Source organism: Lotus japonicus, chromosome 5, assembly GCF_012489685.1.
Source record: "Lotus japonicus ecotype B-129 chromosome 5, LjGifu_v1.2".
NCBI classification, from domain to species: Eukaryota; Viridiplantae; Streptophyta; class Magnoliopsida; order Fabales; family Fabaceae; genus Lotus; species Lotus japonicus.
Genome location: NC_080045.1, coordinates 55,293,109 through 55,304,823, shown reverse-complemented (window position 1 = coordinate 55,304,823; position 11,715 = coordinate 55,293,109). Strand labels below are relative to the sequence as shown.

General features: G+C 35.1%; 1 protein-coding gene across 1 annotated transcript; it reads right to left on the bottom strand.

Annotated features, from left to right (window-relative positions):
• Nucleotides 1-621: 621 nt before the first annotated feature.
• LOC130717907 (vacuolar protein sorting-associated protein 51 homolog) lies at nucleotides 622-10,109 on the bottom strand. The gene is made up of 20 exons (XM_057568308.1): nucleotides 9,737-10,109; nucleotides 9,515-9,654; nucleotides 9,392-9,446; nucleotides 9,165-9,272; nucleotides 8,898-8,996; nucleotides 8,710-8,787; nucleotides 8,157-8,234; nucleotides 7,742-7,864; nucleotides 7,186-7,286; nucleotides 7,030-7,097; nucleotides 6,128-6,201; nucleotides 5,924-5,990; nucleotides 4,810-4,919; nucleotides 4,400-4,669; nucleotides 4,165-4,281; nucleotides 2,854-2,925; nucleotides 2,705-2,755; nucleotides 2,085-2,312; nucleotides 1,824-2,000; nucleotides 622-1,037 (listed from the first exon to the last, which is right to left on the bottom strand). The coding sequence occupies exons 1-20, from the start codon at nucleotides 9,905-9,907 to the stop codon at nucleotides 918-920; spliced, it is 2,307 nt and encodes a 768-aa protein (XP_057424291.1). The 5' UTR covers nucleotides 9,908-10,109; the 3' UTR covers nucleotides 622-917.
• Between the last annotated feature and the right edge of the window lie 1,606 nt (nucleotides 10,110-11,715).

Genomic DNA, 11,715 nt, shown 5'->3' with positions numbered 1-11,715 from the left:
CTGAGGATTGTATGAGAGTTATTATGACTTACATAGCAACATGGAAGGAGTTATTATCATCACTGTTGAAAATTCTCATACTCCAATGTAGAAGCTATGTTTGTCATTTTACCCTACTTTCTCCAAATTAAAATACACTCTTATGACCCGAATCAGATGATAAGCTCGTTTGTGTTAATAGTTAGCTTGAAATTTTTAACAATACGTAAACCTCCATGGCATGACATTCAGTGGATATACCAGTTTTGTGACAGTTTGAATCTGCAACAATTCCGCTTTAATTTCTTTTAAATAGAAACATGTCATGCCAGTCCCACATAATATCACTGGGGTATCGCGACTGAGGAAAGTTTAGAAGTGATTTTCAAAATTTTGATTGTAAGAAAGTGGAGTTCATCCAGGACATGGAATTTCCCAGTTGGTGATTAAAGATCTAACTTCACTAGCGGACAACATTGATGTACCGATTGAATTCATGTGCAGCAGCAATATTGAGCCATAGAATATGTTTGTATCCAGTTGCACATGTTCTAAGTGCATCAACCATGAAAGAAAGGCTTGCTCTCCTGTGGCTCTAAACGGACTATGAAAGTGTTTGATACGTGATTCCCAACACACTAGTAAACATCAAGCATGATAGAACTGAACTTAGTCATGAATGGATGAACTTTCCTCCAGTTTCAATACTTATACAAATAACAATATAGCGATGTGTTACAACTTACAAGAGATTTACAAATTAACAGAAGAGGAACAAAGTTGACTATCAACCGCGAAAACCATAACCAAATCTCCCAAAGATGACAAATACAGCTAATACATCTTCCCTTCATGCCTTTAAAACACAAGGAAAATACGGTCTATGCAGCAGATAGGGTTAGGTCAACATGATCGTAGAATTTACTTCCACAAAATGTTTATGAAGAGATTGTATTTTGTTCCTTGGTTTTAGCCAACTTAGCTTGTATAAGTTTGTCCAGTATGGGAGGCTCCAATGGAATTGGATCAAGACACCGCTCTGCAGTACCAATAATTATCTGCATCCAAAGATAGAAAAATCAAATATGTAAAGGAGACTTGGAGAAGAAGACAGCAAGAAGCTAGGGCCTAGTTATTTGTTCACACTTCACACCAAATAATTAGTAAAACTGAAGAAGATATTCTCATGGAAAACAAAAGAAAAGAAAATGGAGAAAGAGAAAATGAGACAGAAAATAAAAATCACTCATTTGGGCAGGAAGAAATCAGGGAAGGAAAAAAAAAACACATCATAGTTTTCTGGCTTGAAAACACAAATACTTAAAAATTCACCCTTTTCTATTTTACCCGCATATTTGTTTCTTAGTGTGAGATCCATGTAAATTTTCTCATTTTTTCAAGGGTGAAATAGACATTATATCAGTTCCTCATTTTCTTTGTTCTCACCTTTCCATCCAACCAAATAAAGGGCGAGAACTTACTATCTTTTTTTCTTTCCATTTCTCTCTCAATCCAAACAAACTAAACATAGAATTCCGCTTTTTCTTTTCTTTTTCTTCATTTTCTTTTTATCAATTTCCATCCTTCAGTTTTATAGTACAAGATAAAGTGCACAGTTAAAACCATTAAATTAAAAGTCAACAGTTAAGATGCAAAAATCTATGAAGTTGATTTTCCATGCACGTGTATAATAAAACCCTCAAGTTATTAATATCTTAACAACTGATTTTTTCTAATTAATGTTTATAATCCCACAGTTGACTCTTAACTTTAGAGGAGCCAAAGCCAAGAAAAAGTATAACAATGATATGAAAATAGAACCAACATAAGAAAAAAATTCCTACCTCATCAAGCAAGAAGTCGATTGCAGCTTCATCTTCAACTATCTCCCTTATAGGAATCCTTAGGAACTGAATATCTAATTGAATTTGCTGGAATCCACTCCGGTTATAAGTATGTAGTCTGACAAATTCTTGTAAACTTTTAAGGCAAAATTTAACTATAGCTGTAACAACAGACTCCTGCAGTGCATCACCAAAAAATGATATCATAGCTAGCAACCATTTATTCAAATTTGAATCATCAATATGATAACCAATCAATACCTGTGTATATTCTACTTTCGTGAAAATTTCAACTTTTTGCTTAAACAGCTTCGCTAGGTGTGTTTCCAAAAGCTGGCTCCTTGCTTTTTGAGTGTTCGACCTACCCAATTTCTCCTCTCGTAAGGGGTTGCTCCTCGATGAAACACTGCTTCCATTACTATCTGTCCTGCGGTGCTTGCGCGCACTCTGAGGCAAAATCTGCTTCACTTCGTTACCTATAACTTCAAGCTGTAACGAAAAGAAACAAGAAATTAAATTTTTACATCAACTTGCTTCAATTAATTACTATACATGTTCATCAAACATTGATATATTAAGCTTCATACTCATTATATTCTAATCCTTTTAAGTAAAATTTAACATGACCACCAGTAAGGAGAGACTTACGATAAATAAATTGTCTACCTTATCTTTTAACTCAATACATGAGAAGGCATTATCACATCCTACGATTCATATAGCCTACCCCATCTAGTGGAAAAAGGCTTGGTTGATATTGTTGTAGTGTAGAGAAAAATTTAGTAAGAATAAAATTTAATTACAATTACAATCCTTAAACCATTCAATGCAAGTTAAAAGGGATACAAAGTCGAGAGATTGATTTAAAAATACAGATGTACCTCTTGAAGAAATAAATCGACAAACATATGAACTTCTCTTGGCTCCTTATGCTGAGGAGAGCAAATAATAAAAACTTCAGATTTAGGGTCTTTCGAAGTAACCACCATCTTTCATATTGGGGTAAAAAAATGGCATACAACAGACTGACCTTAATCCAATTAGGTGTGGTAAACCTTTTCTTCAGGAGAAGTGATATCCTCTGAGTTCTCATATTTATGTACTGAAAAGAATAAACCAGTATATGTAAAAATGCTATTTAACTTGAAGATGGTTTTCTAAGAATGAAAATTGGAAGTACAGAGGGCCAAACATGTATAGGCAAAATGGAGACTAGATATCCTCAAAACCAAAGCACTCAAGAGAGTATGACAAAACAAAACGGTGAAGCTTAATAGCTCCTTTTCAATCAGACAAGAGTCCATTAAAAGAAACCTTACAGAATATCAAACAAAGCCATAGGAACTATTCTGTCCCAAATAAACTCCAATTACAACAAGATGTTCTTAAAAGCGTGAGCTTTTTACAACCAAATGCACCAGATAATAACACAAATTGCATAAGAACATAAAGTCATCCACCATTAAATGGTGAAGCTTGGTATCTCCTTTTCAATCAGATGAGTCCATTAAAAGTAACCATACAGAACATCAAAACAAAGCCATAGGAACTATTCTGTCCCAAATAAACTCCAATTACAGCAAGATATTCTTCAAAGCATGAATTGAGCATTTTACAACCAAATGCACCAGATAATAACACAAATTGCATATCATAAAGTCTTCCCCCATTTTTCCAGTCAAAGTCACTGAAGAAATCAATTAAACTGCTCCAAACTAAGAGTATATCAAACTCTATCAAATACCCAAACAAATTGTTCAAGAAAAGTGACTGGCCGAGAGTTAAAAATAAGCAGGGAGCTAAACTGGCTAATTTATGTGAGAAAGCAGAAAATACATAATATGATAACTTCATCATCTAATGATTGAAATATTCTCCATCATACGTACTGTTTAGAACAGGATTGTATTTCATACACAAATAGACACCGCCTAAAGGCCCAAATGAAGGGGGTGAAATACTGACAGGAATGCGAGCCCTGAACCTATTGATCAAGTATCATATCATCATATGGGCCCAAGGTATGGAATGTTTCAAAAAGTAGGCCCATAGATGGTGATGTGAGTTGTCATGGTCAATTAAAAGCATGATGAGTTGCTACCAGGGGATATTACTGGTAAGGGGGAAGTGTTCCACTTCCTCCGCTCTATCCTTGCAACTACCAAGTACCAGCAATTAAGATTTTATACTTTATAATAGATTGCCATGTATTTCATTATTGGAGAGTCTTGAGTTTCGGTTCCTATCAAATATGAAGAAATGTATGCAGAGTTGCAGACAGTGCATCATACTCATACAGATTGCTATTCCATTGAATAGAAAATATGAACTTGAAACGTACCAGGTGCAGAAATTTTTCACGGCCTGACCGAAATTTTCGACATATTTCTCCTGGAACAAAGGCAGGTCCAGATTCATAGCCTCTAAGACTGCCGCGAGAAAATGAAGCAGCTATTTCCTGAAGATTTTAAGGAAATTTTTAAGGTGTTACTCCCAGAGGGCATGGAAGGGAAAATAACCACAGAAATGGATCCACTTTCACGAATAAAATCTAAGTATATCAGGTGGATCCTTGCCTCAGTGATTTTTGGGATAACAGTTTGTTCAATAAAAGCAGACAATTGTGCCAGCACTAGGACAAGGCTAGCAAATGCTTTGTCCCCTTGAGCTCCCTCTGCCAAACCATGTACTTGAATAGCAGGAGAACTAGTTCTTCCTGAAAATAGAAGGAACTGGTCTTCAAGTTGCCTAAAAAAGTCTTGAAATCCTTCTTGGACCCAATCAATGAATAACTCCCTTAGTCTAACTAGGATCCCAGAGTCATCATCTAAAATTTTGCCGAAGTCCTGAAGGAGAGATTAAAATGTAAATAAAATTGCATAAAACAGAAGCAACAGAAAATCTTAACAAGGCATTACATGCATACATAAGTCATAAATATATATATCTAACAACGGCATACCCTTATACTTAATTATGTGCTTACCTGCAAGACTGTCAAGCATCCTTGGAGAACAGCTTTTGTACTAGATCCAAAAACAGTTTCAAGAGAGTACTGCTCTGCTCCATCCTTTTTCAGGACTTGTAAGAGGGAATCTACCAAACAGAAGCTATTTCAGAGCACAAGTATGAAGACAACTTTCAATTAAATTTTCTACTAGCTGAAATCATGTAAATATATTTTAAAAATCAAGTTATCTTGACATGTGAGAACCAGTGACAGCATAAATTTGTTCTTTGATCATTTTCAAACACAAGAAGTCACCTTGGCACAAACTAAGGGTCAATTTGGTTTGGGAAAATGTTTTCTATTTTCATTTTATGTTTTCACTTTTAATTGCAAAAATGTCACTTGATTATCTCATTGTTTTCAGATCAATGGTGCTATAGTGCTATTGCATTGAGTTAATTGTGAAATCTACTATAGTGGTTGATTGCAACATGCTGCCGAATCTGCAAAATAAGCGATTGTGGCTGCAACTGATGTCAACGGTATGGCTGAGGGACGTAGCGAAAACAGGTGTTTTCATCTTCTTCTTTTAAAAAAAAAAAACTGAATCGTAGAAGAGATGTGAGACTTGTACGTGGACTTTTTCTCTCCTATGTCTCACTCCACTTCTGTAAACAAAAGAGAACTTTAATATTATGCCACTTTTATGCAGTTTTTTTTATAGCATATTTGTATTTTCATACAGCTTAATTTTATATATGTATATGTATATAATTGATTTATTCCAACCACTATGCGACTTCCACCATATGCACTATCTGTTATATGGCTTAGCGAATTTTTGGCTTTCAGCCATTTTTCTGCAATCCACTATTTATAACATTGTTTCAAATATTTGTATGAGAAGCGAAAACATTTTTATTGTGTTCTGCACAAATCTTTAAACACAAATAACAAAGTGAGAAAAAATGTGACATTTTGTTAATCAAAATTTAAAATAGAAATGAAAATACAGAACATTTTCACAAATCAAATAGACCTAAGATGTTCAATTTCTTGATTCTCCTATCATGTGGCAGGGTTAATGTTTTCAATCTTCAAGCTGAAACTTAAGATCAGAACCTTTCAGAAAATAAGCCATAGAACTGACCTGAGATATCTTGCAGAAGATGAGAAAATGCATTTCTAACATACAATGTCACAACAAACTTTGCAGCCTGGAAATATTTAGGGTTAATTGATGAGAATCCACTTTTAAAATATGGACTTCATATCAACTATAATCTGAAAAGGTAAGGAAAAGGGGGAACTGAAAAGTTACAGCTCAGATCAGAATTAAATTTGAGTGTACAACCTCAAGAGAATGGGTAGAGAGAACTGCTTCCGGTAAGACTTCATCTATCAAGAGTACATCATTCCAGATAACTCCTATAATTACACATTTAAAGAAGATTTAGTCAGGTCACACAGAAGGAAATTGATTTAGCAATTAAAATTAAAATAATATACATATAGAAGACTTGTGAATTCAAAAAAATGGTTTGGACTGACCAACAAATTGATAATATGCACTCGATGTATATGTTAAAGGCATAAAAGAAGGTAGAGTGTTTTCATTATATTGAACAAAGTAAATGAAATTTATCTTTTGCTTCTTTGCTATCACAATTTCACAGGATGAATATTCACTTATTAGCCATTGAATATTGGTACTTTGGAAGATTGTTGCCACTTGCCAGGATGTATAAAAACACGTGCACTGATTAATATTTTGAAAATATATTACGAAAAAATTATATTAGAGGTTAGATATCTACACACAAATGGAGACAATGATGAGCCTATCCTAATTGTCAAGAGAAATTATTAGACAAACACTCGTTGCAATAAAAGACGTCTAGAAAGACAAAACAAAATGAATGCATACAGTCAGCATTTAGACGAGAAATAGAGTATATATTCACATGACGTAAAGACCTTTCAATACATTCATTCTCATAATAAACAGAACTGGATTGTTTGATAATAAAAAAATGCTTTATAAAAGAATCATCTAATATAAAAAATGAAATTGAAAAAAAAAAGCCTTACTTTAATATCAAGTATTAAACATTACAAACAAAGATAGGAGTCAAAGATCACCAGCTCATATACTCAATGTGGAACTAAAAGTAAAAAATCATCAGGCTTAGGAATTAAGTATATGACCAGAACTTGGGAAAAAGATTGAAGTACTAGCAAAGTCATACTACTTACGAAGAACACCAAGAAGATCTGCTGGGATAATCCGTGTCTTTACATATTCCTCGGTAATTACAAAATTCCTAGCAAACAATAAAATAAGTGTGAATATTATCCAAATTTAAGGCACAGTAGATAAAAAAGCTACCTATAGTAGATAAAGATACTAACTTCATAACCAAGTCCTGAGCAAGTTTAACCAATTGCTCTTCTGAATCAGGAAATATTACTCGAAAAGCACGAACTGCCTCCACAAATTCGTGAATGGCTGCCTGTGTTAAAAAATGGCAACAGAAACAGATGCTTATTCATTAGTCTCAACCTCCGATACCATAGGAAAATTATGTAATAGTGCAAGCAAATTACCCTAAATAGCAGAATGATACGAAAAAATTGAATTGCATTAGTAATCCTACAATAACAAGCATTTCATTCATCAGTTCTCTTTGCAGATTATCTGACATAATTATCATGGATCATGGATACTGAAGCAATTACGGGCCTAATAGTCACTATCTTTTTTATTTTTAGGGTTTAGGGCCAGTGTTGCATAGCAATTCACAGAATCATCTATATCTTGTGATGTTGTTCTAAGATAACGCACATAATTTTAATGTTGTTTGTCATCAAAATCTGTAAGTAACCAAAGATAGGATAGTAATAGCAGACTTAAGGAGGTGAGGGAGGAGTATGCTAAACAAAAGGATACTACTCAGATGCTGCTTACCTCATGAGCAGATGCTGAAGGAGAAAGGTCCCCTGAAGCATTATTTAGTTCTTTAGGGTTCAGCTGAATGTCAGTAATAGACTGTTCTAACTTTTCTAGTAACTTTGCCTTTAAACTGTTCACCTGACAATAAATAGAAATCCTACCATCATATAACCTTAACTAATATTACACAAGGAAATAAAATTTATTTCTCTCCATAAGCGAGGGAAAGAGCACATTGCAAAAGCTCAAAGTGTTTCATAAATGCAAAAAAATAAACAAACTAATAAATATATAAAGGATTTCACATCAAAAGGACAGATCTTTCATACTAAACATTCAGAAATAATTCTTAATAGATAAAATCCCATCAAATCTCAAGAAGTAGTACGAAACGTCAATCTTCAATTAAAAAATAGAAATCAATACGAACCGGAAAATCTAACTGCTTAAGGAGTACAGCAGCCTCAGCTCTCACTTGTATTGATTCAGAATCTGAAAATAGCTTTCCCTGGTTAGAGAGAAAAATGTCAAATCAATATAACAAACTTCTTTGAAACACAATTGAGCATCAGCTATTTATTCAGCATAATATTTGAGGTTTTAAGTTAACTGCAAATCTGGACTCTATTAACCTCTAAGTTTTACCCATGTTTCGAAGAATGGATTAGAAAGAGTGGACACAAGATATGATGGTCTTATCCAATTTTACTATAAATTTGGTAAATAAATAAGATGGCATATAGCTTTCTGCATGGGCCTGATACCATGTTATAAGGTGATATGGAATTTCTACAAGGTAAGTTAGGTAGGATACACCATAATAACAACTTAATAATTCAATAATTCATACTAGTTGAATTTGCATGATCAAAATAACATCATAGTAATAAGGAATTGGTGAAGAAATCAACAATGTCCTCTAGCTTGCCTTTCGGCTAATTGACCCAGATCCAAAGAGCCAGACAAAGGTTAAAGAACTATACCTGCAAGTTTTTTACTATGGTAGCCATTGCTTCTTCAGATGCTTGCTTACAATCCTGAAATGATGAATCTCCATATGCCTGATAAAGAGGGGATAAAACCAGGATATTTAATCTCAGACTAAGATTAATATGTTGGGTGTTAAAGTAATTTGAGAATTGGACTAGAAACCATATAAGCCAAACCCAACCTTAAAAATTGGCATCGCACCAGTGTAAAACCGAACTGCATCTGCATACGCCTCTGCTTTGATGCACTTGCCAAGTCTATCAGGTAGATCATATATGAACTACTCTTCAACAAGGGCGAAAAGTTGTGGTGTAAGTCATATTGCAAAAACATTTATCATTCAAACTACAATCTGTATCACTCGAGAGCCGAGTGCCACATGGAAACATAAATGTGCAGCTAGTAATGATGTGACGCCAGAAAAAAAAATACATGATTGCTTCAATACCTGAACTTTCCGAAGAAGATTGCAAGTTCGATGCAGTTTCTCGATATGCTCCCTTTTGTCAAATAGTGAAGTGTTGACATTGTCACTCCTTGACTGCACTGATATTATCTGCATGGCGAAATAAAATTCCAGATTCTAGTAAAACCCCCTTATCTTCCACTACCCATCACCGAACTCGAAAAAACAAAACTCAAAATGATTGAATAAATGAATGCCGCCGCGATTACCTTGTCAAGAAGCTGCTCCATATTCGACTCCATCCCCGAAATGTTACTTTTCATCCTGTTTAACAAGCAAAACATTACAATTTTCATTACATCAGGAACACACACACACACAGTTAGACGAACCTCTTGATGGTATCTGTAGCACTGATGAACTTGTTGTAATTCTCGTAGACCAGCATTTGCAAGTCAGTGTCGAGATTCTTGATTTCAGCGGCCATTTCAACATGCCGCTGAAGCAGTCCTTCCAAATTGGACTTGTGCACCTTGACAAATAGTTCAAAATTTCAACACTATGGGTTGTTGCGAATTCAAGCTCGATAGTGATGAATTGATGGAGGATGTTACCTGGAGATTCATGTAGTGATCGGGATCGAAGGAAGGGGAGTTGATGTCGTCTCGAGAGGCGAGTTTGGAGGAGGTGTCGGAGGACATGGATGGGTCTGGAGAGTAGAAACTGGAGAGAAGATCTCTCATCCTCTTTGCTTTGTCGTCCAGTGGCAATTCATCTACAGCCATTTTTCACGTTCTTTTCGCCTTCTGCTTCTTCTTCTTCTTCCTTCTTCCTTCTTCCTCTGATCTGTGAAATGATGAAGAAATTTCAGTCTGAGATTTGGTGGGAGGTAGAGTTTTTTTTTTGTCGATGAAAAAACGGGCCTGGAATGTGATCCCAAAAATTGATCTGGTCCGAATAGTACTGGTAGTCTGGTATGTTTGGTTCCAAAAAGAAAAAGATTTGAGAATTGTTCCGTATGAAAGAGATAAGGCCGCAAGAGAGTATGAAATGTCGAAATATAGGGGGTGTATCACATGAGAAAACATCTTTTGTGTGATAATGATGAGAATAATTTTTAACTATTGAGATTAGAATGAACAAGTTAGATTAAAACATCTTTTTAAGTGACTCACGTGCCCTATTTTCTGGTTCTTCATCAGTTCTGAAAATTTCAGCTTTCGTTATACATCACGTTTTGTGTTCGTTGAGTTGCGCGCACGTCGCCACCGCAATTGCTCATCAAGCAGCACGGCACCTGCTCGTCCCATCACGTCAGGACCGGTCCCGACATTTTGGAGGTCCTGAGCAAATAATAAAAATGACTCATAATAAAGAGAAATATCTCTTGGAGATACAACTGCCAGATACCGTTATATATTTAACGTTTGAAATTTCAACAAAACTATTATGTTGGTTCGTTTGGCAACTGACCTCTTGCAACCCGTCCAGGGGTCGCGTGTTCGAATCCAAGCAACGCGACATAAAAGTAACATAAACCGTTACGAACCACTAGACCAGCTAAAGTCATTAATAACATCTTGAACATTAATTATTATAACTAAATTGATTTTTGGGAAAAGTTTAATGTGAATTTTTTTTGGGGCCCCTTCTTTCTGGAGGCCCTGGGTTGTGGGTTTGCTTGCACAGGCCCAAGGTCGGCCCTGCATCACGTTCAGCGTCTCATTGTTCATTAGGTTGTCGTTACAAACCCAGCCTCGTGTCATCGAGTTGCGTTGCCATCAAGTCCTTATTCTTGTGCATCTATAGAGATAAGTCGATCAACATCAAAGCTGAAAAGTTGATTTACATTCCCTATAACTTTGTGGCACCTTGTTTTCCAGCACTTTGATTGCAAAAAATGGTGTGTTCTTTTTATTGCACTTTGATAGGTAATGTTGTAATCCAATTCGTTTATTTTAATCTCAATGGCTAAAAATCATTCATCCAAGCTAGTAGTATAATAATTGAATAAAGTGAGAGTAAAAGTTACAACTCATGCATGACTCTTTTCATTTTGCAAAGAACCTATAAAGTGGTGGTTGTCCCTTGTATTCTCTTGCTTTCACCCATCTCCTACCAAATAATTTTATCAACCTCATTTTCCTTCTAACTCTCTTATGAAACACTATATGTTCAAACTCTCTTCAAACAAATAATGCATGAGTGTGTTTCGTTTGAAAAAAAAGTATGAGACATAAGAGATATTTTAATGGAACAGGTAGGAGGGCAGGGAAAGAGAGGATAAATATTATCATGTTTTGTTATGGAGAGGGAACATAACCCATTTCTTATTTGGTTTAGGAGGGGGAGATTTTAAAACGTATGCACTTTTATTGCTTTTACTTCTTTTGAGAAACTAAACATAAGAGGAATCAGCACGAGACGATTAGTATCATCTAAATGTGCAAATGTTATGGGCAAGACAATTAGCACATTAGAGGTTCTTCCAAATTGTCTCATACTAGGGAAATGTCTTCTAAATGCCCTAACACCCAGGTTGAATATGGATAAAATTGTCTCATGACTATAAATTGAAAAAAAAATATTGAAG

Excerpts from the sequence above, each read along its gene's own strand:
- LOC130717907 (XM_057568308.1), bottom strand. The coding sequence starts at position 9,907 with ATGGCTGTAGATGAATTGCCACTGGACGACAAAGCAAAGAGGATGAGA. Across the intron at positions 8,997-9,164 it reads ATCTTCTTCGGAAAGTTCAG|TTCATATATGATCTACCTGA; the intron begins GTATTGAAGCAA and ends GTTGAAGAGTAG. Across the intron at positions 7,865-8,156 it reads TTAAGCAGTTAGATTTTCCG|GTGAACAGTTTAAAGGCAAA; the intron begins GTTCGTATTGAT and ends ATTTATTGTCAG.